General features: G+C 39.2%; 1 protein-coding gene across 1 annotated transcript in view; it reads left to right on the forward strand.

Moving 5' to 3' along the window:
• The first annotated feature begins 390 nt into the window (after window positions 1–390).
• The window catches only part of pkn2a (protein kinase N2a), a 34,951-nt gene continuing 10,266 nt past the window's right edge, over window positions 391–25,075 (forward strand). The window contains exons 1-10 of the mRNA XM_042335364.1: window positions 391–480; window positions 13,311–13,608; window positions 15,533–15,678; window positions 16,431–16,560; window positions 17,148–17,296; window positions 17,381–17,594; window positions 19,905–20,090; window positions 21,170–21,279; window positions 23,732–23,875; window positions 23,962–24,037. Of these exons, the coding sequence (XP_042191298.1) occupies window positions 460–480; window positions 13,311–13,608; window positions 15,533–15,678; window positions 16,431–16,560; window positions 17,148–17,296; window positions 17,381–17,594; window positions 19,905–20,090; window positions 21,170–21,279; window positions 23,732–23,875; window positions 23,962–24,037 (1,474 nt within the window). The 5' untranslated portion in view covers window positions 391–459. The remainder of the gene's footprint in view (window positions 481–13,310; window positions 13,609–15,532; window positions 15,679–16,430; window positions 16,561–17,147; window positions 17,297–17,380; window positions 17,595–19,904; window positions 20,091–21,169; window positions 21,280–23,731; window positions 23,876–23,961; window positions 24,038–25,075) is intronic.

Below are 25,075 nucleotides of genomic sequence, written 5' to 3' on the forward strand. Positions count from 1 at the left end.
ACACACAGACAGACAGAAAGGGAAAGAGACAGAGAGACAGACAGAGGGGGAAATTTCCCAGCGGCTGAAATAAGGAGTCACTTAACTGTCCGGCCCGAGCCCGAGCCGAGCCGAGCCGAGCCCACCATGGCGAGCTGACACTTCCGCCGAGTCTGAGTGTCGGTGGGGACCGGAGGAGTTGTGTGGGGAGAGAGAGAGAGAGAGGGGGGGAAAGGGGAGAGGAAAAGGGGGGGAAGGAAGGAAGGAAGGAATTCGTTGCGTCCGGGGGCCGCCGCTTTAAGGACTGATTTCCCTCCCCTCTCCCTCCCTCCTTCCCTCTGTGACTTGTTTTCCCACCAAACACACCTCAGCCATAGAGAGAGAGAGAGAGGGTGAGTCAGTCGTCGTCGTCGCCGCCGGCAGCGAGGCGAGGAGGGAGGGGGGGAAGCGGAGCCCGACTGAGGGAGGCGAGGCGGCAAGATGGCGGCCGAGGCGCTGCAGGTAAGAAAGTGACCGAGCGGGGAGCGGGGAGCAACAGGCGGGAGAGCAGCCTTCCCCGGAGTCTTGAGGGAGTCCCGCGGCCTCTCCTCTCTTCTCCCCTCCCCTCCCCCCTCCCCCCCCCCGGGGAGTGAGGGTGGAGGAGAGAGAGAGAGAGAGAGTTGGCTCGAGGAGGGGGGTATTGGGCTCGAGGGGGTGAGGGCGAGAGGGGAGAGAGAGTCCGACCCCGGGAGGGCCTGGGGGTGGTGTGTGTGATGGGGGTGGAGGGTGAGGGGTGGGGGGGGGGTGTTGGGAGTGAGGAAGAGCGGGCCCGGCGGAGAGGGAGAGGGAGAGAGGGGGAACACTCTTGCATTGGAGTAGGGAGGGGGAGAAGGAGAAAGAGTGGGGGAGAGAGTCCGGGGTACGAGGTTACACGGTGGGGGGGGGGGGAGGATGGGATGGGGTGGTCTGGGCAAAGCCGAGGAGCTGTTTTAATTGACTGGGGTCGGGGTGGGTGGGGGGGACATTTCCTGACATGGAGTTTCCCTGTTTTCTGAGGCAAAACATTTCCACTGGATTTGTTGGAAGTTTGTCTCGAAAAGAAAAGAAGGGAAGAGAATCGAAACCAAACCAAACCAAACGAAACGACGACAAAACAAAACAAAACAAAAAAGAGAAAGAAAGAAAGAAAGAAAAAAGTCCGGACTGACTGTGACTGACAACAGAGGAAAAGTTGCCGAAGGGTAGAGAGCGAAAGTTCCTCGGGAGTCTGACCTCTCTCTCTCTCTCTCTCTCGCTCTCTCTCTCTCTCTCTCCCCCGGGCCTAAGAGTGGGTGTTGGGGAGTTTGTGGTGTTGGTGTCAGGCAGTTGGTGGGTGGGGTATTGAAAGAGGGATGAAATAATACTGTTTCAATTGCTGGTTTCTTCTTGGCTTCCTGCCCCCCCCCCCCCCACCCCCATTGCTTAATATTCCCTAATATTAATATTAATATTCTCTCACTCATTGCTTAATATTCCTCTCATGGAGGCGGTGAGAGAGCGAGTTTGCAAAGCCAACTCCTTTGCTTGGGAGCACCAATCATCAGTCCAGCGCTCCGAGGTAAACTCGCAGCTGGGAGACAGCTACTTACAAAAATCCGAAGAGGTGGAGCGGTTTGCTAACTTCATACCTGGGACATAACGTTTAACACGACAGTGTGGGGGGTGTTTGGGGTTTCTCTCTTTCTTTGCGGCTTTTGGGGGGAAAGCAAACCGCATGAGAGAGGTTTTCGGATTTTAATTGAGGTCCTGTTAGCCCAAGTGGTGCAAATGGGACCTGCGGTTTGTTGTACTGAACATGGTATCTTGGGAAGTGTTTTTTTCTCTCTCTCTGCCCTAAGATCAATTTTTTTTTAAGCGTATGGTTAATTGATATTGGGGGATAGGTTTTCAAGGGTTTTGTCAAGCGGGAAAGCGGTAGCCCCCCCCCCCCCCCCACCCCCAGTGCTTTTTTTGTTTGCAAAATCTATCGAAGTCAAGTGAGTCGAGTTTCTTTCTATACACACCTGTAAGAATCATTATAGTTTGATAATGTCTATTGAAGTATTGCCCAGTGAAGCATCAGGAGACTAAATTTATGAAAGGAACGGAATTACATTTCCATCAAGATATTTTGTGTGATCTATTACAATTGGAACTTTTATTTCACAAAAAAATTGCTGTTCAAAAACCTAAATGCTGTAGCGTATTATCTGTAGTAAACATTCAAGAGTATAATACAGTATGAGTTTTACTTGGCAAAAGAACATTCTTTTGGTCAGTTATTGCTATCGGCATTCCTGGTTCTTTTTCCTGAATGTGTTCTTCCCTTTTACCTATTTGTTATTTGCATTTTCTCATTTGCGCTTTATATTTTGGCCTCTTGCTTTCGCACTCTTTTTGTCAGTGCTGTCCCTCTTCCTACAAATTTGCATATGGTTACCACTTCGTTTGTTTGTGTAAACTCATCACCATGCTTAAGAGATGTAGTTTCAATCAGAGTTCTACATGTTATGCCACCTATCCATGGAAATTTCCTTGTGTCTGGAAGTAGCTTTGAGATATCCTCCTGAAGTGAAAGGTGCTATATATTATATAGAATTTGTGATCTTACCAAGATCATAGATGGAGATGATCTTGTGTTTTGTCATTCATTCTCCTTTTGAAAAGGTTCCTAGGAAGTGGTTAAATATATTTTGGATATGGAAATCAATCTATTTCTATTTTGAGCCTCTCGGGTGAGTGTGGGAGAAACCTTCCTTCATATAATACCAACTTGCATGTATTTCTTGCTATAAACAATTTTTGTTTACTTGTGAGTACTCTTCAATCCAATGATCCACCATAGTGACCATAGTGACTAAAAGTGTAGAAACTTGATAGCTGTGTTGGAAATGTGCCTGTTCTCTACTCTCAGCAATTCCCAGATAACATTGTTGAGACTAACTTGCTCATGGGAAATCATGTGTGAACCCATGTGCAAATCCATGTCTTGCCGCTCTACTTCATAGTATGTGGATGCTCCAAAGAGCTGTGCCACTGCATTATGCAACAAGCTGGAAAGCTGGGTGACAAACATAATGGTAATAAGTAGTACGGCTTAAAGAATAAATGATTTTAAGATAATAACACATGTTTAGAAGTGTGTGGTAGATTCATTTAAAAAAAGGCTTTGGATAAATTATATACTTCAGAGGTGTTTAATGCAAGCAAGAAGATTTCAAGTGATGAGTGACCATGCTGAAAATTATACATTGTATTGTAAATCTTAGGGTCTGAGCTGTCAAGGTGATGGATAACTTGAGAGTTACGGGCACAGTGAGGAATTAGTGCTAGAAAATTGAACACTTTCCCATTTTACTCAATGTCTGTATCAAGTGCTCACAGACCAGGAAATATGGGATAGAGTGATACTCCCTGTACCAGCTACATAGTGGGACTTTGAGCTCGCTGTCTAGGCTGGTACTCCAATCCAGGGGTGGGAGAGTGCTGATCCATCAGAGGTGCCATTCTTTGGTGAGATGTTAAACCGAGATCCTGTCAGCCTGATCAGATGGACGTTAAAGATCCCATAGGACTATTCAAAAAGAGAAGGGAGTTTCTCCCTTTGAACAACAATCCCTCAGTTAAAAACAATTTGCCAGTCACTTCATGGCTCTTTGTGTGACTTTGCTGTGTGCGATTTGGTTGCAGTGTTCGCCTATAAATTGTCACTCCACCTTACAGAAAGCCCTGGAGCATTTTGAGATGTTTTGATATGAAAAGGTACGATGTCAAATGCAAGGGATATTCTTAATATAAGAATTTGCCTTAGCCCAACCTTTGAATAGTACCCTCCACTGCACCATAGTGATATTTTCCATTTCTAACACCATTCAACCATTCTGTGACCTTTTTGAATGAGAATGCCAATTTAATACCAAATTAGGGCAGTTCCATGCTGTAAGCCAATACTTACTAGGAACTGGATTGAGACTGTCCAGACTCATTTTACAGTACAGTACTTTTAAAGCAGCAGAGAGAGATTTCCATCCCATATGTTTGGGCCTGGATTTAAGCCTACATCTGGAGGTGAAAGAATCATGTCCTAATCTGCTGTTCGACTCTCCCTGTAACTAGATTGAACAGCTATTTGCAATGGATTACAATGGATTATTTTGTTGCATCGACAAAATATTGTTTTCCAAAACTAAATTTCCAAATCTTGAACGTACCTTCCGAGGAATAGATGTAGGTGTACAGGGTTTATTTCTAAATTTCTTTTCAAGATATGAGTGTTGTGCTGCTCTTGCAAAAATGTTGTGCAAGTTTTTATTGCTGAATATTCTGAAGTATAAATTGTCAGTGATACAAAACATGTGTTTATAACATTGTAACCTTGTAGTTGTTGTGCCAAATTCTCAAAGGGTTTTTATTTATGGTCCATTTTATCAGCCGGTTATAGCTACTGTACTATATTTGGTATGTTCAAATGTAATCATACAAAATAAAAGAATTTGATTAGTGAAAACCTCAGTATCTCAGAAAAATCTTACAGTAATGTTCTGTGGGAATTTGGAGGTTACCTGGTATGTGACAGTATTTTTCTTTCAGAGATTGATATGTGTATTATACTTTATGTAAAATGAAGTGGTGAGTCTAATGAGTGTTGGAAGATTATTAAATGAGTAAACTGAATTAAAGGATTAATTCAAAGGTTATAGCTACAAATGCATCCATTTAATTACTGTATACTGATGTTAAATCACTTATGCAGTAGTCTAGGAAATTGTGAAATTGTGGCCTGTTAATGCGGTCTAGAAGTAAATAGAAACAAGAAATACTTGCTTCCGAAATTTGATATGGTAACATCATTTTTTTTTAAAAATTAATCCAAAGAAGATCTGACTTGCCTCAATTATTCAAATTTTAAAAAGGAAAGCACACTCTAGAATTTGCAGATCTGAACATAATCCATCAACATGTGTCAGGGGCTTTATGTTTGCCCACAATTTCATCTCTGGTATATGCTCCATGACCTTTCAATATAAAGGCTTCCATATGTTGGATGCCATGTAATATGATATTGAATATTTCATCACATCTGGCGAGTATTGCAAATTATTTTCTAAATATTTATTTTGGATAGCCTATTTTTCACTTCTCCATTGTCTCAAATAAGTGTTTGTGCACCCTCCCTGTAAAATGGAAGCACTCAAGAATTCTAGTGCATTTCTGAAGCTAACCAGCCTTTAATCCATTTAGAACAGATCCATGTAGATATACTAACAGATTTTGAATGTTTCATCACACCTGACTTCAATCATTACACAAATATTTCTTAACCACATTTACATGTGCAGAAGTTAAGTTTCATTTGTTACAATAATAGCACTGCAGGTAAATGGGACCCTTGTACGCACCCCTGAAGGATCCAGAATGTACCAAACTATAATTTTCTTGGTTGCTCCAGTATTTAATGTAACCATCTCTTTGAAGGCAGGGAAAGACGTCTTTGCTATCTGTTGGCAAGTGTTCGCTGACAAGACGTGTTTTCTGTCTGTGGCAAGTGTTGCCTGACAAGTAAACTGTAAATATAACACCGCGCATGTACCCGAGCGTGCACACACATGCCGTGATTTACTGTGATATAACCAGTGGGAATATATAATAATCTGCATGTATTAATTAGCCTCAATGCCCCTGGATTAAGGAGAGCAAAACCAGACAGGCAGAGTTCCTGTTTCTGGGCTTCTCGCTGTCCTAGCCGCTGTCCCCTGACTTTCACTTTACGGCATCCGTGGGAAATTGTTGTTTTCTAATTGATTGCTACATTTGCCTACAAAATACAACACACAGTCACTACAGTAAATCCTGTGAAGTGCTTTGGGATGTCCCCCTGACACGAAAAGTACAATATCAAATGCAAGGTCTATTATTATACTCCTGATCATTGTCCAGTGACATCTGCTACAAGGTGTCATGTTGCACTCTGTCTTGTCTTGCATATGTAGAAAGGTCATTTGCCAAAGTACCATAGGATAACTGGCACCTGTGTAATCATATAACCCAGCTCAAGTCTGTGTCTTTTTAAGTATAGAAAGAAATGTAAAAATATTAGCTTGCAAATTCACTTAAATCTATTGAATGCACTACATGAATAGTCAATAAATATCTCAAAGTTTTACAATGTAAATATGATTTGTCCAAGAGTTGGATTAAATAGACATCCTGCTCATTGCATGTATTTGGATTTTGTGCGTTGAAATGGCCACAACTGCACATACTCTTCTTTTTCATGTAGGCCCTTGCAATAGTTTAAATGTTATTAGCTGGTTCTTCCCACAGCACGTAAACTTGCTCAGACACATTACAGCAAAAAGTGTTGCTGAACAACTACCCACTTAATCCATTGGGATTATAGTTGATTAAATATTTACACCACTTGCTATCTGCAATTTTATTTGCAGTGGATTGATTTTAATTTACTTTCCAAATAAAATGTCAATGCATCTCTTTTCCTTCTATTGTTTCCATAACATAACTAGCGTTGTTTGTCAGTAAATTAGTCATTAGACTTTTACAGAATATCCTGGGAAGTGCCTCGAGATATAATCCTGATATGAAAAGGTGCTATATCAAATGTAAGTATTATTGTTAATGACACAGAAAGATTAAGTGCAACAATGTTGCTCCTTTTCCAGTTTTCTCTTTTGCATCCTAGTGAGAAGATATTGAGTCTCTGTGTTGTCTAAATCTAAACAGTGAGTGTCAGCAGGCGATTAGAATATGGAGGTACCACAACAAGGTTGATTAATACTTTTAACTAAGAGGGTATGTGTATAGGCAGCATTGGTTCAATCGATAGCAATTGGAAGTGGAAAACCTGATTATTTTTCTTCTTCTTCCATTTCCCGAACTTAGAGGTACTGAACTCCTAATCATGTCCTTACTGGCTAACTCAACATAAAACAATTATTGAGCATGGAACTCGTTTATCTACCAGGATTATTTTTGCACTGGATACTGGCTTACTGAGCTCACCACCAACTTTATTAAAAGTTCATTCTATTTTTGTTTTCCAAAAGTCGACAGGTTTTATTCACTCAATAGGACTCTTATGGGGAGCTCCTTGTACAAAACTGCCCTTAATTGGCCCTACATTTTGCAATCTCACTTTAAATCTCGCTTTGCCCACAAATGCAAGATCAATACACAGTATATCCTGTGAAATACTTTGAGACATATCAATGATACAAGACTCCATATGAAAAGCAAGCATTATTATTATTTAGACCACAGGGTGTTTGGTGTGGTAAGTAGAGAATTGGTGCAGTAAAGAATGTTTGAGAAATTGGCAAAGAATAGAGAGCTTTGCATCTAATTATGGGGCACCAAACTTGAAAGTACTTGATACTACTATGAGCAAGAGCATATCGGCATCAACCTCCTTCACTGAGTGAGCACAAAATAATCCAAAAGAAAATTCTGAAAACTTCATTTGAGATGTAAATTGTAAGGATATTCAGACAATAAGATTTTTTTCTGGGTGGGGGGAGGCAATGCTGCTCAGTAAGCATTGGGGAGTAAGTGAGATTTTGAGTGAAACATTCTATTCTGAATTTTCAATTTTGTACTTTTAAGGTCTGTCAAATATATTTGCCAATTAAGGAAATTAGAGTTAAATGAGGCAGATATTTTTTTACAGCTCATTACATGCTGCATTCATAGCATTATCAGAAGGCAAATAGCATTTAAAAAAATTAAATATGGTCAGATGCAGCATGATCCCCTGCACCAAGGACTTGTTAGTTTCCTATCTGATTTTTAATGTAAAGTATATCATTTAGTAAAGTGAAAGAAAGTCTTATTGTAAATATTGGACAATATAAGTGGATGGTGGATGTGACTTTAACTTTAAAAACAAACTTTTGATGACATAGCTTGCAAAGTACTTTGTGGCTAAAGTTAAACCTATTGCAGTACAAAGAAAATACACTTGGATATGAAACCAAATGAAGAGTAGGAAACTGAAGATAGTAATCAGTTTTGGCCAGATGTAGGAGTTGGAGCTGAAGTAATTCAGGGTTTTCTGTGAAGAATAGCGACCTGGCATTTATAGGTGAACACAGCAGTGGAGCTTGACCCTACAATCTTCTGACTCAAAGGCGAGAATGTTACCAACAGAGCCAAACTGACACACAAAGCTGCAAGAGAAAAGTAATCCAGGAAAATGATCCTGAATATACAGACATACATAATATACAGAAAGGAAACTACAGTCATGAACAGTGGAAAGGATCCAAACTAAACTAAGTGCATAATGTGTACATGTTAGTGGTCTATTCCATGCCCCATAAATTTCAGTATTATACAGAAAAATTAGGCAGCTGTACAACATATGTATCCATATGCCTTAAATCAATCCCTGCCCATATCTATTATTTTAACTCTACTCTTTCCCCTTGATGTATTCCAGCTATTGCAACTGCTTAAATGTTCATTATTTTATAATTCGTTAGGAATTGATAGTTACAAGAGCTCCTTTACAAGACCACAGGATTGAGCTTTTCTTTTAAAGATTCTAAACTCTGCAGCACATTCCAATTTAATATTTATAACCTTATAATTGTCAATTACTTTTTTTTAAAAAGTATCTTGTACATCAGTGTAAAGAGGAACAATTTGTTGTGATACACAAGACGATTATTTTATGTAATTGCTGCAATTTTTCTGAATTTACATTAGCGGTGCCAGTTCTGCAATGGCATTGTTGTAAGGTTTTCAAGTTCCTAAGCACTTTTCAAAAAAACTATGCCATGTTTGTCGTCAGTTTGAAGGATAACCCATGTTCTGCAATTGGTTAGTCAATAATGGCTTCAATAAGTTATTTGCCACGAGGAGCTAGATTAAGCAGATGATGCTGAGTAAGTTTAGTACACTGCATTGGACTTGAACCTTGAGAACATCAAGGTAGCTGTCACGTCGCAAGGTGATAGCTGATGAGGAATCTCTGAGACTTGCCTGCATATTGTGCAGGGTCCAATGACGTGACTGTGGTGACCACAGATGAATGAGGTCCAGTTAAATTATCAGTGGCACATTTCCATGTGAGGCTGAATCTAGGCTGTAAGGTGCAGTCAGGTGAAGTTGCTGACCGAATTCAGAGTTTTGTTTATGTCTGAAGATTAGAGCGTCAACCAATGTAATCTGGAAGGAATGACTCATAGTAGCCAGGTGCTATTATTACTGATGTTCTGTCATTTTTTTTCCTGCAATGTAAAATAGCAATTTGACAGAACCAGCAGGACAGGGTGTTGCAAACTGCTTACAACTGAAGTTATTTAATAACAATCTTATAATTGCCACACTATGTAGATCAGTTATCGGTAAATCATTATGCAACCTTCATGCAACTCCTCGATCTCGCAGTATTTGTAAAGCAGTAATTCCTGTGAAGCACTTTGAGACATCTTGATGATGTGAGAAGGCGCTATATCAAATGGAAGGATTATTATTAATGAAAGGTTAGACTTGAGGGTTTGAGTTGCTAAATGTCAGATGAGTAAACTATATTGTGCAGATAGTACTGTACATTGTACAGCTAGTACTGTATAATGTTTTGTATTCTAAGTTAACATTTTCATTCAAAGAGGTATTGTAGTTCATTGCTAAATAATTGATCCTTGAAGTTTGTAAGCTTTGTTGTTTAATGAAGGAAATCTAGATGCACATGTACAAATACATTTTATGTTGGGCTTGGCATTTCCATATCTCCTTATAGTGTATTTGCTCTGCTTCCTGAAATGACTTTCAAAGTGACCTTGTAATGTATTCAGCACAGGTTTTTATATATAATTTGCTTGACTTCTAGTTAATGCTTTAACATGGAGTGTTTCAGACTGTCAGGCTATTTTTCTAGAGAATAAATAGAAAGTGGAAGGATTTTGTGGGTTTTTCGCCTACAAAATATAGTCAATTCCCTTTACAGTGTATTCTGTGAAGCGCTTTGAGACATCTTCAAGATGTGATAAGGCCCTATGTCAAATGCAAGGATTATTATTGTTATCTAAACCCAGCCTTTATATTTTGTGAATCAGTTGAGTGATGTAGCAAGTTCAAAACTAAATAAGAAACGTGGAAGACTGTACAACTTTTTAAATCTGTTTTTACTATTTGGATGGCATAAAGAAATATGTACACATGCCTTTTTTGCAGTTTGCTAACTTTGATGTATGAAATCTAGCTATAATGGTGTGGTGTAATATATTTTAACAACCATCTTGTCCTAAGTTGAATTCCTGTACTTTTAGGACCATCTTTCATTAACCTGATTGCAGTGTCTGTCATCCACTAAGATTTGAAAGATCCTTATTTATTTTAAATTTTGGGGGGTTACATCAAGTTTGGGCCTTGATTCCAATCTTCTGGCCTCTATGGCATCAACAGCTTCTTCTTTAACTGCAACTATTGTAGTCTGTTTATTCATTGGACCTATAGCCATTCACCGGAGCTATAGTATGTTTCCCATCTTCTTTGTTACCACAATAATAATAATAATAATCCTTGCATTTGATATAGCGCTTTTCACGTCGGGAGAACGTCCCAAAGCGCTTCACAGAAAACACTGTTAAGTGAATTGACTGTATATTTGTGGGCGAACGCGGCAGCCAATTGCGCACAGCAATGTCCCACAAACAGTCGTAGATTGAAAATGAACACAAGTTCATCTCTTGCATTTATTATTTGAATTATGATGCAAGAAGTGAACCTCCTGTAATGAAACAATGTGGCCAAAAGTGAGCAAGATGAGCAAGCGGGGCCTAAAAATGAATGCTTGTTCTGATTAGCTCACCAACAGATGTCCAAAACATGTGTTTATACAGGCAATGAATATGGAGAGATTGCTATGATTATTGATTTCTCTGTTTTATGCCCTTCAAGTACGAAAACTATCAAATCAAAAAAACTCTACATCTAACAAACAAGATTTTCACCAGGCCGACCTATAATCACTAGATTTGTGCTCCCCCCAGAAAACTATTATTAGAAATATGACCAAATGAAGTTTATTAATAGAAACATGGCTACTTCACTAGCCAAGTACATAATGTGCTAGTTTGCAGGCCCACTTGTTACATAAACTGAGAGTTACATAAACTATCCCAGCTTGCCTTGTAATGTGAAATAAGAAATAAACCAGTTTATTGGGAAGGGAGATTGTTGTATGCACATCTCCCAAGCAGCGCTTCCCTGATTCATATTACAAGACTTTGATGAACCTGCCCAACACTTAGCAGGAATTTGAGAGGTGGCTTAGAAATGCATATGAAGAGGAGCTTGAATATTGGGTGGAGAGCAAACTGGTGGGGGAATAACCAGGTAATACAGTACCATTTTTTTTATTTCTGCTGAATTAAATCTCTTCGCTCGTATGTTGCCTTCTGCCATTGTGCCGGTCTTTATACATTAAGTGCAACCTCTTGATGGTGATGAGGCTGAGTTTGGATTTGGGGATTTAATTTGGGAAGATTTTAAAAAGTACAATTATATTCACTCATCAATTTGGACTGGTAAGGCAATCAGGCTGATGAAACTTGTGAAACACTAGTTCAACAGGCATGTACTCAACTGGAACCCTAACATCACTCTACAAGCTTTGAAATAAAATTTTAAAGGTTGTATATCTTTTCTAAAAGCTGCTAGAGGGATTAGAATGGGATTACTGTAAGTGAATTTCTATTTCAAACTAACCGCTTCCACTCCAACAATGGTCTAATGGGTAAAGACATCCACTAAGACATACAAACCAGAAGGTTACAGGCTTAATTCTGAATCTAATGTCAGCTGGGGCCACGGTTGACCTTCGTGCCTTAGGCTAGGGACAGGAAAACAGCATTCTTACTCCTGATTGCTAATCAGTGATTCCTGCTGAAAGAGGCACATCGGGACACGGAGCAAAAAAAAAGGATTGGGACCAAAAAAAACTTGCATCTCCTTTTCCACGCTATGTATTTTAAAGTATACTTTTTGCATTTAACTCCACATTAAAGAGGAATTTGATTGGAAAAATTGTAACTAAATACAGATTTCACATTAGCTGCATTCTACATACTAGTTAACATATGTTGTTAATTGAGATTCTAAACATTTGAGGACTGTCAGACATGATCTCAGTTCCAGTACCCTGCTTATACTGGCTTGGTGATGCCTGAATCTGGAATGATCCCAATTCCTATTCTGAACTGCAAAACTGGATTTCAGTGCTTCACACAAAATAGGATTTCAGTATTTTAGATTGGAAAATTGGATTGCAGTAATTCAAGTTGATCATACGATCACTTATGACATTAGAAACTCTCTTGCATTATGTGCAATAGTATCTTGTATATATGGTGCAATGGTATATTCATGTACAACTGCATTTTGGAGTGTATTTGAGCTTACATATCTAGCATCTGGATTCAGGACCAAATGAGTCAAAGCAATACCAAATGCTTTTGTTTTTCTGGTGTACTGCAGATTGCTTCAATACAGTACTTGTAGTGCACAATGAGTGCAAATTACTTATTCACGTTCTGGATGTTAAAAGTGTAATGAGTTAACATAAGAGCCTCTATTGAAACAAATGGAGGTTTATACTGGCTTCTTTTTTCACATCCATTTCTGTAGCAAAACAGGGGTTGTTAGTGTTTTCCTATGTGTAAATGAATCTTGAGAAGTATCACTGTTTTCCCCAGCTTACGTTATTTTAAGGTTTAATCAATGTTGCTTGCCCAAGATTAAGTTTATATGCAGATATATATCCATCATCATGATCTGTTAAGCTAAGCAGGATTTGTCGTTTCCAAACTGTTCACTGATATTCTAGTCGGGTACAAGAAGTTTATGGTCCAAAACACTGACTACTCCATCCATGTATATTGTTTTACGCATTTTCAATTTGAGTAGAGTCCATTCTTATTCTGTAATTATTCTAATTGCTATATTTTTAAAGCTATTGGCGGCATAATCTTAAAGATGCTTTTGTACGAAGAACTTATTTGTATTGCAATTGTTAAAGTAAGTAATCATTTATAATGTTTTTGATAGTGTATAATTTCAAATGTGCATTTTCACTGTAAATTTAATGTTTAGAAAACTTGCTTTCTTCATCAGTTGACTCTTTGTACTTCTTGCAAATTCAGTTTCCATATGTTGGCAAATGAATTACCTTCTTCAGAATAATGAAGGCTTGTTTTAGAACGGGGTGTGGAGATGAGAGAAATTATTTTTTGTTTTAAAAGTGAACAGAATGGTGTGTCAGAACAATAACCTTCAAGTAAGATCCTTATTTGAAACTATTTCTGTTTTTACAGGGAGATGGCCACAGTCATCTGGTTTCTGAGTGCTTGAATCTGGCCCAGAACCTGGACCTGTCGGATACAACAGTGCAACAGAAGTTGGATGAAATTAAGGATCAAATCAAACGAGAAATACGAAAGGAACTTAAAATCAAGGAGGGAGCAGAGAACCTCAAGAAAGTTACAACTGATAAGAAAAACTTAGCCTATGTGGAAAACATGCTGAAAAAGTCAAACAAAAAATTAGATGAGCTCCATCAAGAACTACAGGAATTGAATGCACACATTGTTGTGAAGGATCCTGAGCTGGCAGGTAAATGCAGTAGGTTTAATATATCTGAATAAAGTATAAATTAATCTTAATACTCTGTTAAATGACCATGTAGCAGATATCTGCAGTAGCCAGAGGGAAGGGGAAGAGTAGAGTGTGTATTTAAAAAAAAAATCTTCAACTAAATAAGATTGTTTGTTTTAATAGAAGTATGTATGTGTGGCTCTTAAACAAAAGTTCAAAATCTAATTAATTATTTACAATTTCAGTACAATATAATATACCTTCCTGAACGTGGAAATATTGTTCAAAGCCATAGAGATTCCATGTCGGTGATGTAGTAAATTCCCATTCTGAACTGATTAAGTCATTGGTGTGGCTGTAAATAAAACAGCTGAAAATTGTCTAATCGAATATGCCAAAGTATCACTTCTGCAAATTTAACTCTGACTGAAGCAACAAGAATTTCAATTCAACCAGCAGTTTGATTCTCAGTGGTGCTTATTTCATTGTTGTTGAAATGAAAATTGTGCAACTTTGTGCAAAAAAATTGTGAAAGCATCCGAAACACTTGAGCTACAGTACATGACTAAGCAATGTTACGACAGTTGATATTTGGCTTTCAGAAAGTCATATAGACTACAAGGCAGGATTTTATTTACCTGCTCTCCTTTTTTTCAATTAAATTCTCCCCTCATCACAAATTCCTCAGAGACTAAATGAATGGTGCTCTGAATCGGGTTCCATCGTGTGTCACAATGAAGCTAGCTTACCAACTTTGCTATTATTTATTTTCAAGAGCCCATCTGTTTGTCCAAAATGTTGCTTTTTGCTGCCTCAATAAACAATTCTCATCCTAAGAATGCTTTGCCAATCCAATATGACTTGCATTTATCTTCTGCCCCATGTCAGCTTCAGTAATTATGTTTTCAACTGCTGTTGCTTCCGTTATTCTGAAGAATGCAGCTCCTTGGTGCTATATTTAGCTTAGACTTGTAGCTCTAAATTCGTTTTTTTTTTAAAGTGTTTCATTATTGTCATCAGATTTTGTTCTTGTTGTGAAGTTCTAGCTTTATGATATCAGGAAGGCCTTTTCGGTTATGTGTTGGGTTCTGTGGTGACTTTTGTGGGAAGTTTTATAATGCTTGGAGGAGAGTATTTGCGTATTCTCTGAGTTATTAATGGTGTTAATTCATTGCTTGAAGTTCTGCTTGCTATATTGTTTCACCGCTTACTCTTTCTATCTGAAACACATTTCATCATACAAATGTCTTGGGTGATACTATTTGAACACTAAAATAACATGAATAACACTGAGAGCTTCTGGGTTGAGCTTTTGTAGGATGTGGGCTGAAATGTGAGTCATCAGAAACCTTAGCTGCCTTTGCATTGGAAGGAGGAGTAAATTGTTTTGCCTTAAAAGTAGTTAGACTTTAAAAATCGAGCAAGTTTGATCTGATTTCTACATCGGTTCAAAGTCAGGCTTTGAATTAATATGCCAGCGATTCAAAATACCTTGAGGCAATCAGATTGAAGATATGGGTGTGATGTACATCCTTCAGGATAGAACATAGATCATGTCAACAATTTTGTAAGTCATAAGCTTCTAATCTTGATCTTGCCATCAAACAAAGGCTGGATACTTCATGAATGTTAAGGAGATGAGTAGAAATGATCACTTTTGTTTTTTCTCGTTTCTAGTTGAGAGTAACGTTAATGCTTGAAAGTAGATAATCTGCTTGTCATCTTGCTTAGGGAAATAGTACAATATATGTCCACAAAAGGAACATAAAGCAAGTTTATTTTTAAAAGCAGAAGGTAAACAGCTAGGCAAACATATAGTATTACATTTTATGAAACACACTTGTATTTTCTTCTCAGAAGAACCATGGCAACAAACCATTACCTGTATGATGCCCAAGAAAATAAATTTTCAGAATTCCACTCACAAGTCATTTGTTTTCAGATTGTCCCAAAACCCCCGATACTCCTAATCATGAGTCTACAGAAAATAGCCGCATTGCAGCCTTGAAGAAACAACTGGATATTGAACTGAAAGTGAAACTAGGAGCTGAGAATATGATCCAGATGTACTCCAATGGATCTTCAAAGGTAGGCTTATATGCTAAGAATACAACTGCAGTATAGTACATAGAATATCATTCAATCTCTTATTTTTGCAAAGAAACTTTATTCAAATTGATGCATTCTGAATTCCATTAAGTCAGTAATTTTTTTNAAAGAAGGTTTTGAACTAAATTCTATCAATTCTAGCATAGCTGCTTGCAGTTTGGCTATTGCAAGCTTATTCTGTATTCTTAAAAAAATATATTGGTTCTAATATAGTTTTGAAAGTGACTTTGACTGTATACCAAATTCAACATTATTCAAGAATCTAGTAAAATATCTTATTATAACCTGGACCATGTTTCAATGTGTCTGTGCACAATTTGGTTTCCTTCATGCAGAGAAGAAAGGTTCTAATTTTTTTTAAAAAAAGCTTCCTTAAAACCCCAGCTCTGCGTCAGGCTCTGCCACTGTTAAGCACTCCGAGACACTGCCCTGCTTGAAGGGCGCTATATAAATGCACATCGTATGTTTATGTTGAATTATCAGTCAGGGCAACATCGCGTACGCTGCATTTGCTTTTGGTTTTCAACAAATTCAAGAGTCAGCCAGGGTTCCCAGACCCCAGCGGCCCTCCTGGTACACTTTACTGTGTGGATGCCAGATTGTACAAATTAGGCTCCTTTATAAACAGGGTTTCTGTTAAGTTAGTCAGTTTGCCAACATTATAGAAAAACATTAATGTAAGTTTCTACATGTGTTTTCTAGTACTTTAGATTAGACTTTTTAATTTTCAGGATCGGAAACTGTTGGCTGCAGCTCAACAAATGCTTCAGGACAGTAAGACAAAAATACAAGTTATAAGGATGCAAGTTCTCAAGTCTACACAGACTAGTGAAACAGCCTTTGAAAATTCAGACGGCATAGGTAAGGGACATAGTACAATACTACATAAACCAATGTTCTGGTGTGGGATGACACACTACTCATCAATTACATAAATTTGGTGTAAAATAAAAGGTAGGAAAAGTACTAATAATGGGCATTGTTACACAATTTGCTGTGTAGACTACTTGGTTTTGCCATTATACTTTAAACCAAGTCTTGTCGGTTCAAGTAGACGTTAAAGATTCCACGGCACTATTCAAAAAGAGAATGGGGTTTCTTCTGGTGTCTTTGCCAACAATTCCCCCAGAGATAAAAAAAAAAAAGTCATTCAAGGCTGTTTGTGGGTTATTCCTGTGCACAAATTGGCTGCTGTGTTCACCTACAAATGCACAAATACTATTCTTTACAGAAAACTGAATTGCTTTGAGATGTTTCAGTGTTTTTGAAAATGCTATATCAAATGCAAAGATTAATAGTTTACTCAGCACAAAGCTTCTGTTTTGCTTAGTGGATTTCCCATGTGGCATTTACTTTTGTATGATTTTAATGATTAAATTTGTTTTGTTCAGACTGTAGTGCAATAAGAATTTGCTTCTGAAATTGACTGATTATTTGTTTTTATTCAGTGACAAAACCTGGGATAAGCCCCCTTGAGCTTAGAGCTGAAGAGCTTAGGCACCATTTCAGAATAGAATATGCAGTGGCAGAAGGAGCAAAGAATGTGATGCGACTTCTTGGGTCTGGAAAAGTTCCGGACAAGAAAGCACTTTCAGAGGTGACTTTTTTTAAATACAGATTACATTCTTATGACTTAAAAACTTTGGTATGTTGAATTAATTGTTCCTTCTTTCATAAACAGGCACAAGCAAGATTTAATGAATCAAGTCAGAAGCTGGATCTTTTAAAATATTCATTGGAACAAAGGTTGAATGAGCTTCCAAAAAATCATCCAAAGAGCAGTATTATCAAAGATGAATTATCAATGGTTTCATCGCCAGCCTTAAGTCCACGCCAAAGTGCGATTTACCCTCAGAATCCATACAGCACACTGTCAAAACCCGCAGCATTAACAGGTCTATATTTCAGAAGTCTGAATATTACGTCAAAACTGTTTTAAGGGTGGGTTAACATGTAGGGTATATGTTAATTAAATAGACTGTTCCAGATCTAATGAACCTCAATTTTTTGTAGTTGTGCAACAAGAAAGAAAATATGTATTGCAAAATCAGCCTAAGTGCATTAGGCAAGTTAGATGAACCTATGCTATTTTCAGTGGTTTTAGAGCACTTGGTGTAAAGTTTGGGTGTGACTTATGCACTGTTTTCTCGCATCTATTTTGCAAGCTTGGGGGGTATTGAGTTCTCAAAAGATTATTACAGATATTGCTTTACAATTAATGCCTTAATTATACATTTAAAATATGGGGAGTGGATGAGGTAAGGGGGCCTCCATTATGTATCTTTTCCGGAAAAGCTCTCCCAACACATTTTGTCTGAATAGTTTGGGATTGGCCTCCCATTCCTCTCTCAAGGTCCTGGAATGAGCCGTCGCGTACCAGCTCCGCTCCTTTCTCTCTTGCCATTCCCTCTTTGAACCCCTCCAATCTGGCTTCCAATGCGGAAACAGCCCTGGTCAAAGTCACTAATGACATTCTGAACATCTGTGATCAGGGCTCCCTCTGCCTCATTGTCCTCCTTGACCTCTCTGCCGCGTTTGACACCGTCGACCACTCCATCCTCATACACCGCCTCTCCTCCTTAATCTTCGCGGACCTGGCCTTGCCTGGTTCGATTCCTGTCTCTCTCACCGTCTCCGCTTTGTTGCCTGTAACAATTTCTCCTCCAGCCCCCGCACTGTCATGTCTGGCGTACCCTGGGGCTCTATTCTTGGCCCTCTCCTCTTTAATATCTACATGCTCCCCATCGATGACATCATCCACAGACATGGGTTCAACTTACATATGTATGCGGATGACACCAACTCTATCTTTCTGCCTCCACCCTCAACTCCAGGACTACTACTGTCCTGACAGACTGCCTGACGGACATCAAGTCCTGGATGAGGGCAAACTTCCTACAGTTGAATGTGAACAAGACTGAGGCCCTCCTGATTGGCTCACGCCAGGGCCTCTGCACCTCAGGTTCTCGCAGCATCAACCTCCATGGTTGCACACTACAACTCACCAAGCCAGTCAGGAATCTAGGTGTCTTGTTCGACCCTCAACTGTCTTTTCTTCCCCACATCCAAGCCATGACCCGTTCTGCCTTCCCTCACCTCCATAACATTGCTTGACTCTGCCACTACCTCACCCCTCAGGCCACTGAAACTCTTGTTCATGCCTTCATTACCTCCAGGTTCGACTGTGCAAACGCCCTGCTGGTCGGCCTTCCCAACTCCTCCCTCCACAGGCTGCAGAATAATCCAGAACTCCTCTCCCGCACCAAACTCCGTGACCCCATCTCCCCCATTCTCACCCGACTCCATTGGTTCCCTATCCTTCAGAGGATCCAGTTCAAAATCCTGGTCCTCATCTAGAAAGCCCTCAGTGGTCTCACCCCACCCTATCTCTGTGACTTCCTAACCCCCTACCAACTGCCCGCTCCCTCCTCTCAGCCGGCTCTGTCCTGCTCCATGTCCCCTGACCCATCCGCCCCACCATTGGTGGGAGAGCCTTCAGCCACTCTGCCCCCAACCTCTGGAACTCCATCCCCCAATCACTCCGCCTCGCCCCCTCCGTAGCCTCCTTCAAGTTCCGCCTCAAAACCCCCCTCTTCGACCATGCCATTGGTCACACCCCTTCCCCTCCCCTCCCTTTTCCCCCCCAACCCCAGCTCGGGTCTGAAATGCTGTACACTGTCCAGCGCCTTGGGGCATCCTCCCAACGTGAAAGGCGCTATACAAATGTAATCTTGTTGAATAAACTGTTCAGATACCTAGAAAAATGCATGGTTTGTCCCTTGCAGTAAATACTACTATACATGAGTCAAGTATTATGAAGGGAGTGCTGTCCACATTTAATCAGTATCCCAGAGTAGTATAGTGATGAGCCAAAAATTCAGAATTGAGTTCAATATTCATGTTATATCAATGGGATTATAGTTTTTAAGGAAAAATATATGCCATTTCCAGACATACTAGTGGTGGGAGGGATTTTTATGTGCTTTGGCATCATTGCATGCTCTACTCTTGATTTTAAAATGTGCTTAAATTTAAATGTGAAAACTGTTTTGCGTGTAACCATTATTCACTAGGTCTAGGGTTTATAACCATGTAGGGTTTATTCGGCTTAAGTTATTATTTCCATTGCTCTAACACTGAAAATGTTTCTCTTCACCCTGGTACTATGAAGATAATTTTAAAATATTATAATTTTCTATTTACAGGTAGCTTGGAGGTTAGACTTATGGGCTGTCAAAACCTGCTAGAGACAGTCCCAGGTCGGTCAAAAAATACATTTGTTCCTTTACCTGGCTGGAGTCCAAATGAAACCAGATCCTCCTTTATAAGCAGAACCAGCAAGAGTAGGGGTGGAAATAGCCGCTATCCTGTCAAAACTGAAGATTTGTCCAGTTAAGTAAATTTTATTTTGCTGAATGTGTGTAGCCTTTTCCAGTAAATGATTAGAAATATTTTGTCATACATCTATGAAGTGAAGACCAAAGCAGTTTTACAATAATGCAACAAGGGTATTTGTGTTTTAAAAGTCCGCTGGGGAAAGCAAGTTTTTAGAAATCCTTAAAATATCACTTTGCAATCGAGCACAAATTTATTTTGTTGAAATCTGAATCAATATCTTGGCAAACATAACCATAATTTCCTTGTTCAATCTGCACTTAGGTATAGATATTCTCACCTCATTGGAGAAAGTCGCATGGAGCACTGCCTTTTATCGAAAATGCCCTGGAGTTTGTCCAATCTTGCCTTGTACATACACCCTATTCTTGTCTGTGTCCTTCACTCATGTGCTCCCATTGCCCATTCCCACACTAGAGAGGATTTTTTTCAAATCACTGGAAGGGGTCATCCTTACCAATAACAAATTCAGTTCACTTGCATTCTAACATGGTGTGCAGAATGAATGACAAAAGATTAAGTCAAGTAGAAAGATCTTTATTGTTCATGTTGCTTTATTTCATGGGAGTCTTAAGCCCATCATTCTAGTGTGAGATCACTACCTCTTATGGTTCTGTGAACTGATGACATTTTTTTCCCAGTCGTATGTGGAGGATATTTACCTGACAAGGAAATAAGATTATTGAGTTCAGAATGTCAATTTACTGGTAGGATTTTTGCTTTGTAGATATTGATTTTATTTTCATTAAGTTAGGAAAACAAGAAGATTATATTATGTTCAATCCTTGTCCAGTAGAGATGCAAGATGAATGGTAAACAGTTCCATTTTCTAGAACATTGTTTTGCAAACGTCCCAATTTCAACTTGCTAAGATGGGGAAATGGTGCATTTGCATTCTTCTTTAGTTACAGTCAATGTTAAAGTGTTGACCTAAAGATATTTTTCAATAATGAAATAATTTTACCCATCTTGAACTTGCTTGCTTCTAATTGTTAAATGTTATGCAGTGGAAGAGATCCTTGTAAATAACCACAGCCTCTTAGAGTGGCTAACTGATTATTTATTATTTCTGCAGATGAGATCGGTGCTGTACTAAAGCTAGACAATACAGTTGTTGGACAGACTGCTTGGAAGCCAGTTAGCAATCAGTCATGGGATCAGAAGTTTACATTAGAGCTAGATCGGGTAAGTGAGAGAAACTGCACCACTATTTCTTGGAACTAGGGCATTGCATGTATTAAGGAGGACAAACTCTAAGCTGGGATTTGGTAGCTGCAGATGTAATGCTTGTTTTAATTGGAAATGAACAAATAGTGGCATATGGAATTTAGATGGAATTCTTAGTCTGGCTATATAACTAAAAATGGGTCATGGAATTTCACGTGAAAGCCAGCTATGAATTGTACCATGTTCAATGTAACAAAGCTAAAGTCAGCTTCAAATAATGTGCTCTCTCAGGCTTTCCCTTCTTCTCCCTCCCCCCATCTTACTACACCACCTTCTTGAGCAGCACAGAATTTTAGTGGACTATTGTGTATTTCACATGGAATTTTCTGTACAAGATGAATAACTCATTCTTCTGCTGTGTTTGTGTTTATCCTGCTCTGAGGAAAACTGTTTCACTCAGAGATGAAGAATAGAAGTCTCATGTATTCTTCCCAAATTGCATTACCTCTTGGTTGTTAAAAAGATAACGTGCACAAAACTCCCAAAATGAAGTGTCAAACCATCAGTAAAAAAAAAATTCCCTTGGCAAATTAGGAGCTCTCGGGTGTTTTGATTGACCCCTCAGAAACTGAGATGATCATTAGAATTTAATCAGTTTAAAGTTTATGAGCCCTCTTGTCAAAATGTCTAAGAGCTTCGAATGAGAAAGGGAATAAACCCAGTTTGATTTGCACCGACAACATCTGTCAGTGAGTGTGAATTCTAAAGCCCTTAAAACCACCAGTGCAAATTGTACTTAACTGCATCCTGATTTATATTTGGTGGCAATATTTGTGTTCATGTTCCAAACTAGGGAGAAATTGTTCTTTCTAAACCAATGTTTTGCACACATTTTTATTAAGTGTGCTAATTCTGAACATCAAACCGATATAAACAAAACATTCATCTTGGTAATCACATTTGATCCATGCAATAGTGCAAGGACGGCTGGTCTATTGGCTGCTTTCAGCATGCAAGCCATGCATCCTTCCAATTTAAATTGAGCATCTAAGGATTAACTTCTTGCTTTTCAAGTCCTCATTGGCAAAGCCAACCCTCTCCCCTTAAACATCAGAGACATGACTTGACAGGCATTGAGACTAAAGATATGACTTGAGAGTATGACTGAAGCAACACTATTAGGATATGTAACTTCATCTTAAAATTATTCATTAAATGCCAGCAATAATGTTTCATGGATTCTTTCTCTTTTGGAAAGGCTCTGATTGTGTCCTTGCCTGAAACTCTGCTTCAGGCAAGGAAGGACACAATCAGAGCATTCATAACATCGAGCCTTGACTACGCAAACTCCTTGCTTATCAGCCTCCCCAACTCTCTCCTTAGGCTGCAGATCATCCAGAACTCTGCAGCCTATGTCCTCTCCCAGACCAGGCTCCGTGACCCTATCACCCCCATCCTCGCCCGACTACTGGCTTCCCACCACTCAGAGGATACAGTTTAAAATCCTGGTCCTCGCCTTCAAAGCCCTCCATGGCCTAGCTCCCCACTCTGCTTCTGCGACCTTCCATCCTCTTACCATCCTGCCGCTCCTTCCATTCAGCAGGGTTCAGCCTGCTTCATGTCCCCTGCCTCGACTGCCCCGCCATCAGTGGGCAGGTCTTCTGCCACTCTGCCCCTACCCTCTGGAACTCCATCCCACAGTCCCTCCACCTCACCCCCTCCCTTGCTTCCTTCAAGATCCGTCTCAAGACCCTCCTCTTCGACTGTGCTTTCTATCACCCTGCTTTCTCCACCTCTCCACCTTTCCCGATCCCCAGCTCGGGTCCGAAACACTGACTGTCCAGTCATGTCCTCCTGATGTGAAATACGCTATACAAATGTAACTTTGAGGTTGTTGAACATCACTTGGTGAAGGCGGATTATTGGAGGATACTTTAGACACTAGAAAATCAGGCTGGATTATTGGTTCTCCAGTCCAATTTCTTCAAATCTTCTTTGCTCTCAGCAACCACTGTCATCAAACTCGTGATTCATTAATGCTTACTGCAGTTTTTTTTACCTTCGTTCAAAGACAAAAAAAACTAGATTATGCAGCAGATTAGTAAATTGACATTTCATTTATGATGGCCAGCCCAGAAGATTTTGAATGAGCCTTCTTCCTGCTATCTGTAAGGGTCCTTGCTGACATACACTAGGGTGGTGTCAACCCAATTCCGAGCAGGTGCATGCTTTCAACACAGAACTAACTACAAATTGACAACCCGGTCTATAATTTGTAAGAGAGGCATTTGATCAGTATTTCTGCACCATGACTCCCACCAATCAAATAAACAAGTTTTTTTTTTAATCACTTCATACGTGTGTATGATATATAAAATATCTATACTTAATGTTGTATTATTATATGTAAATAGAAATATATAGACAGATAAAACATCTCATTTAATAAGACTTTTTTCCCATATTTTAGTCACGTGAACTGGAGATCTCTATTTATTGGCGTGACTGGCGTTCTCTTTGTGCTGTGAAATTTCTGAGATTAGAAGACTTCCTAGATAATCAACGACATGGAATGTGTTTATACCTGGAGCCACATGGTACACTGTTTGCAGAGGTATGTTATGGTTTATCTAAATATCATGATTAATTTGTTGTTCCAGTAATTTTTTTTTCATGTGTAATATTGCTTTGCGTTTTCAGGTCACCTTTTACAATCCCGTGATTGAAAGACGACCAAAACTCCAAAGGCAAAAAAAGATTTTTCCAAAACAGCAAGGTAAAAAAAAAAAAATCAAATCGGGGAAATGATTTGAATTTCTATCCATGGATGGAACAAATGTATTATGGGGGGAGGATAAATTATACGTGTGATAAATCTTAGTGGTTAGAAAAACGTAGTAATGGATAAATATAAGATCATAGACATCTGGTGTTTCAGTTGCAAGGCTCAGTTGAATGAACATTATCTAATGCTGAAGTTTCATAAACCATTAGCAAAGATGAAATGGGTTCTGAATATCAACATGGAAAAATGTACTGCCTTAAAATTGCTACCATTTATTTGTTGGTTTAAAAAGGGTATTTTTTAACTACATCTGTACTGTGAGGTTTTCAAGGCATGGTTGAATGGGAAAATTAGAATGTACTGGTTGTGGTGTAGTCTGCTGCTGCAGAGTTTTAGTCAGGTTGAAGCCAGGCATTTCACTACAAGGTAGAGATAAATTTGTGGGTATTTTACTTTCTCCCCCACTCTCTCTCTCTCGCTCCTCCCCCAAACTGGTTCTTAATCTAAAGGGTACAGAAAATTAAAACAAAAACTAATTAAATGAACCGAAGGTATGTGATGGGACCAGCACTGAAACAACTTTTTCTAGCAAAACACAGGAACATGTACGCTTCAATTTGAAAATGTAGTAAATAAAAACACACAGTGCAATTTAGTGATGTGAACAGAATGTACAGTTCAAAATGCATATGCAATGGTTGAAATATAGCCATTATATTAGAATTGCAGTTCAAGATAACTCAGAATTATTATTATTTAAAGCAAGGCCTAACCGCTGTGAACCAGTAGGAAGGAAAAGTTTCAGATCTACAGTATTTCATATTTTTTGTTTCAATACTTCCTTTCCCAGTGGATCAGTTAGTAACAGCTAATGCATACACTTGTACAGACTGAGGTAGCCTTAACGTTGGGTGTCCCTGATCAGGGGATTTTGCTACTGTTAGCTATGTAGTGACCCCTGCTGGAAAGTGTGTGGGCCTGCAGGCACGTATGTTGGGTGAGCAAACATTGGGCCCAGCTGAATATGCC

The sequence above is a fragment of the Callorhinchus milii genome, unplaced genomic scaffold, assembly GCF_018977255.1.
Source record: "Callorhinchus milii isolate IMCB2004 unplaced genomic scaffold, IMCB_Cmil_1.0 Scaffold5, whole genome shotgun sequence".
NCBI classification, from domain to species: Eukaryota; Metazoa; Chordata; class Chondrichthyes; order Chimaeriformes; family Callorhinchidae; genus Callorhinchus; species Callorhinchus milii.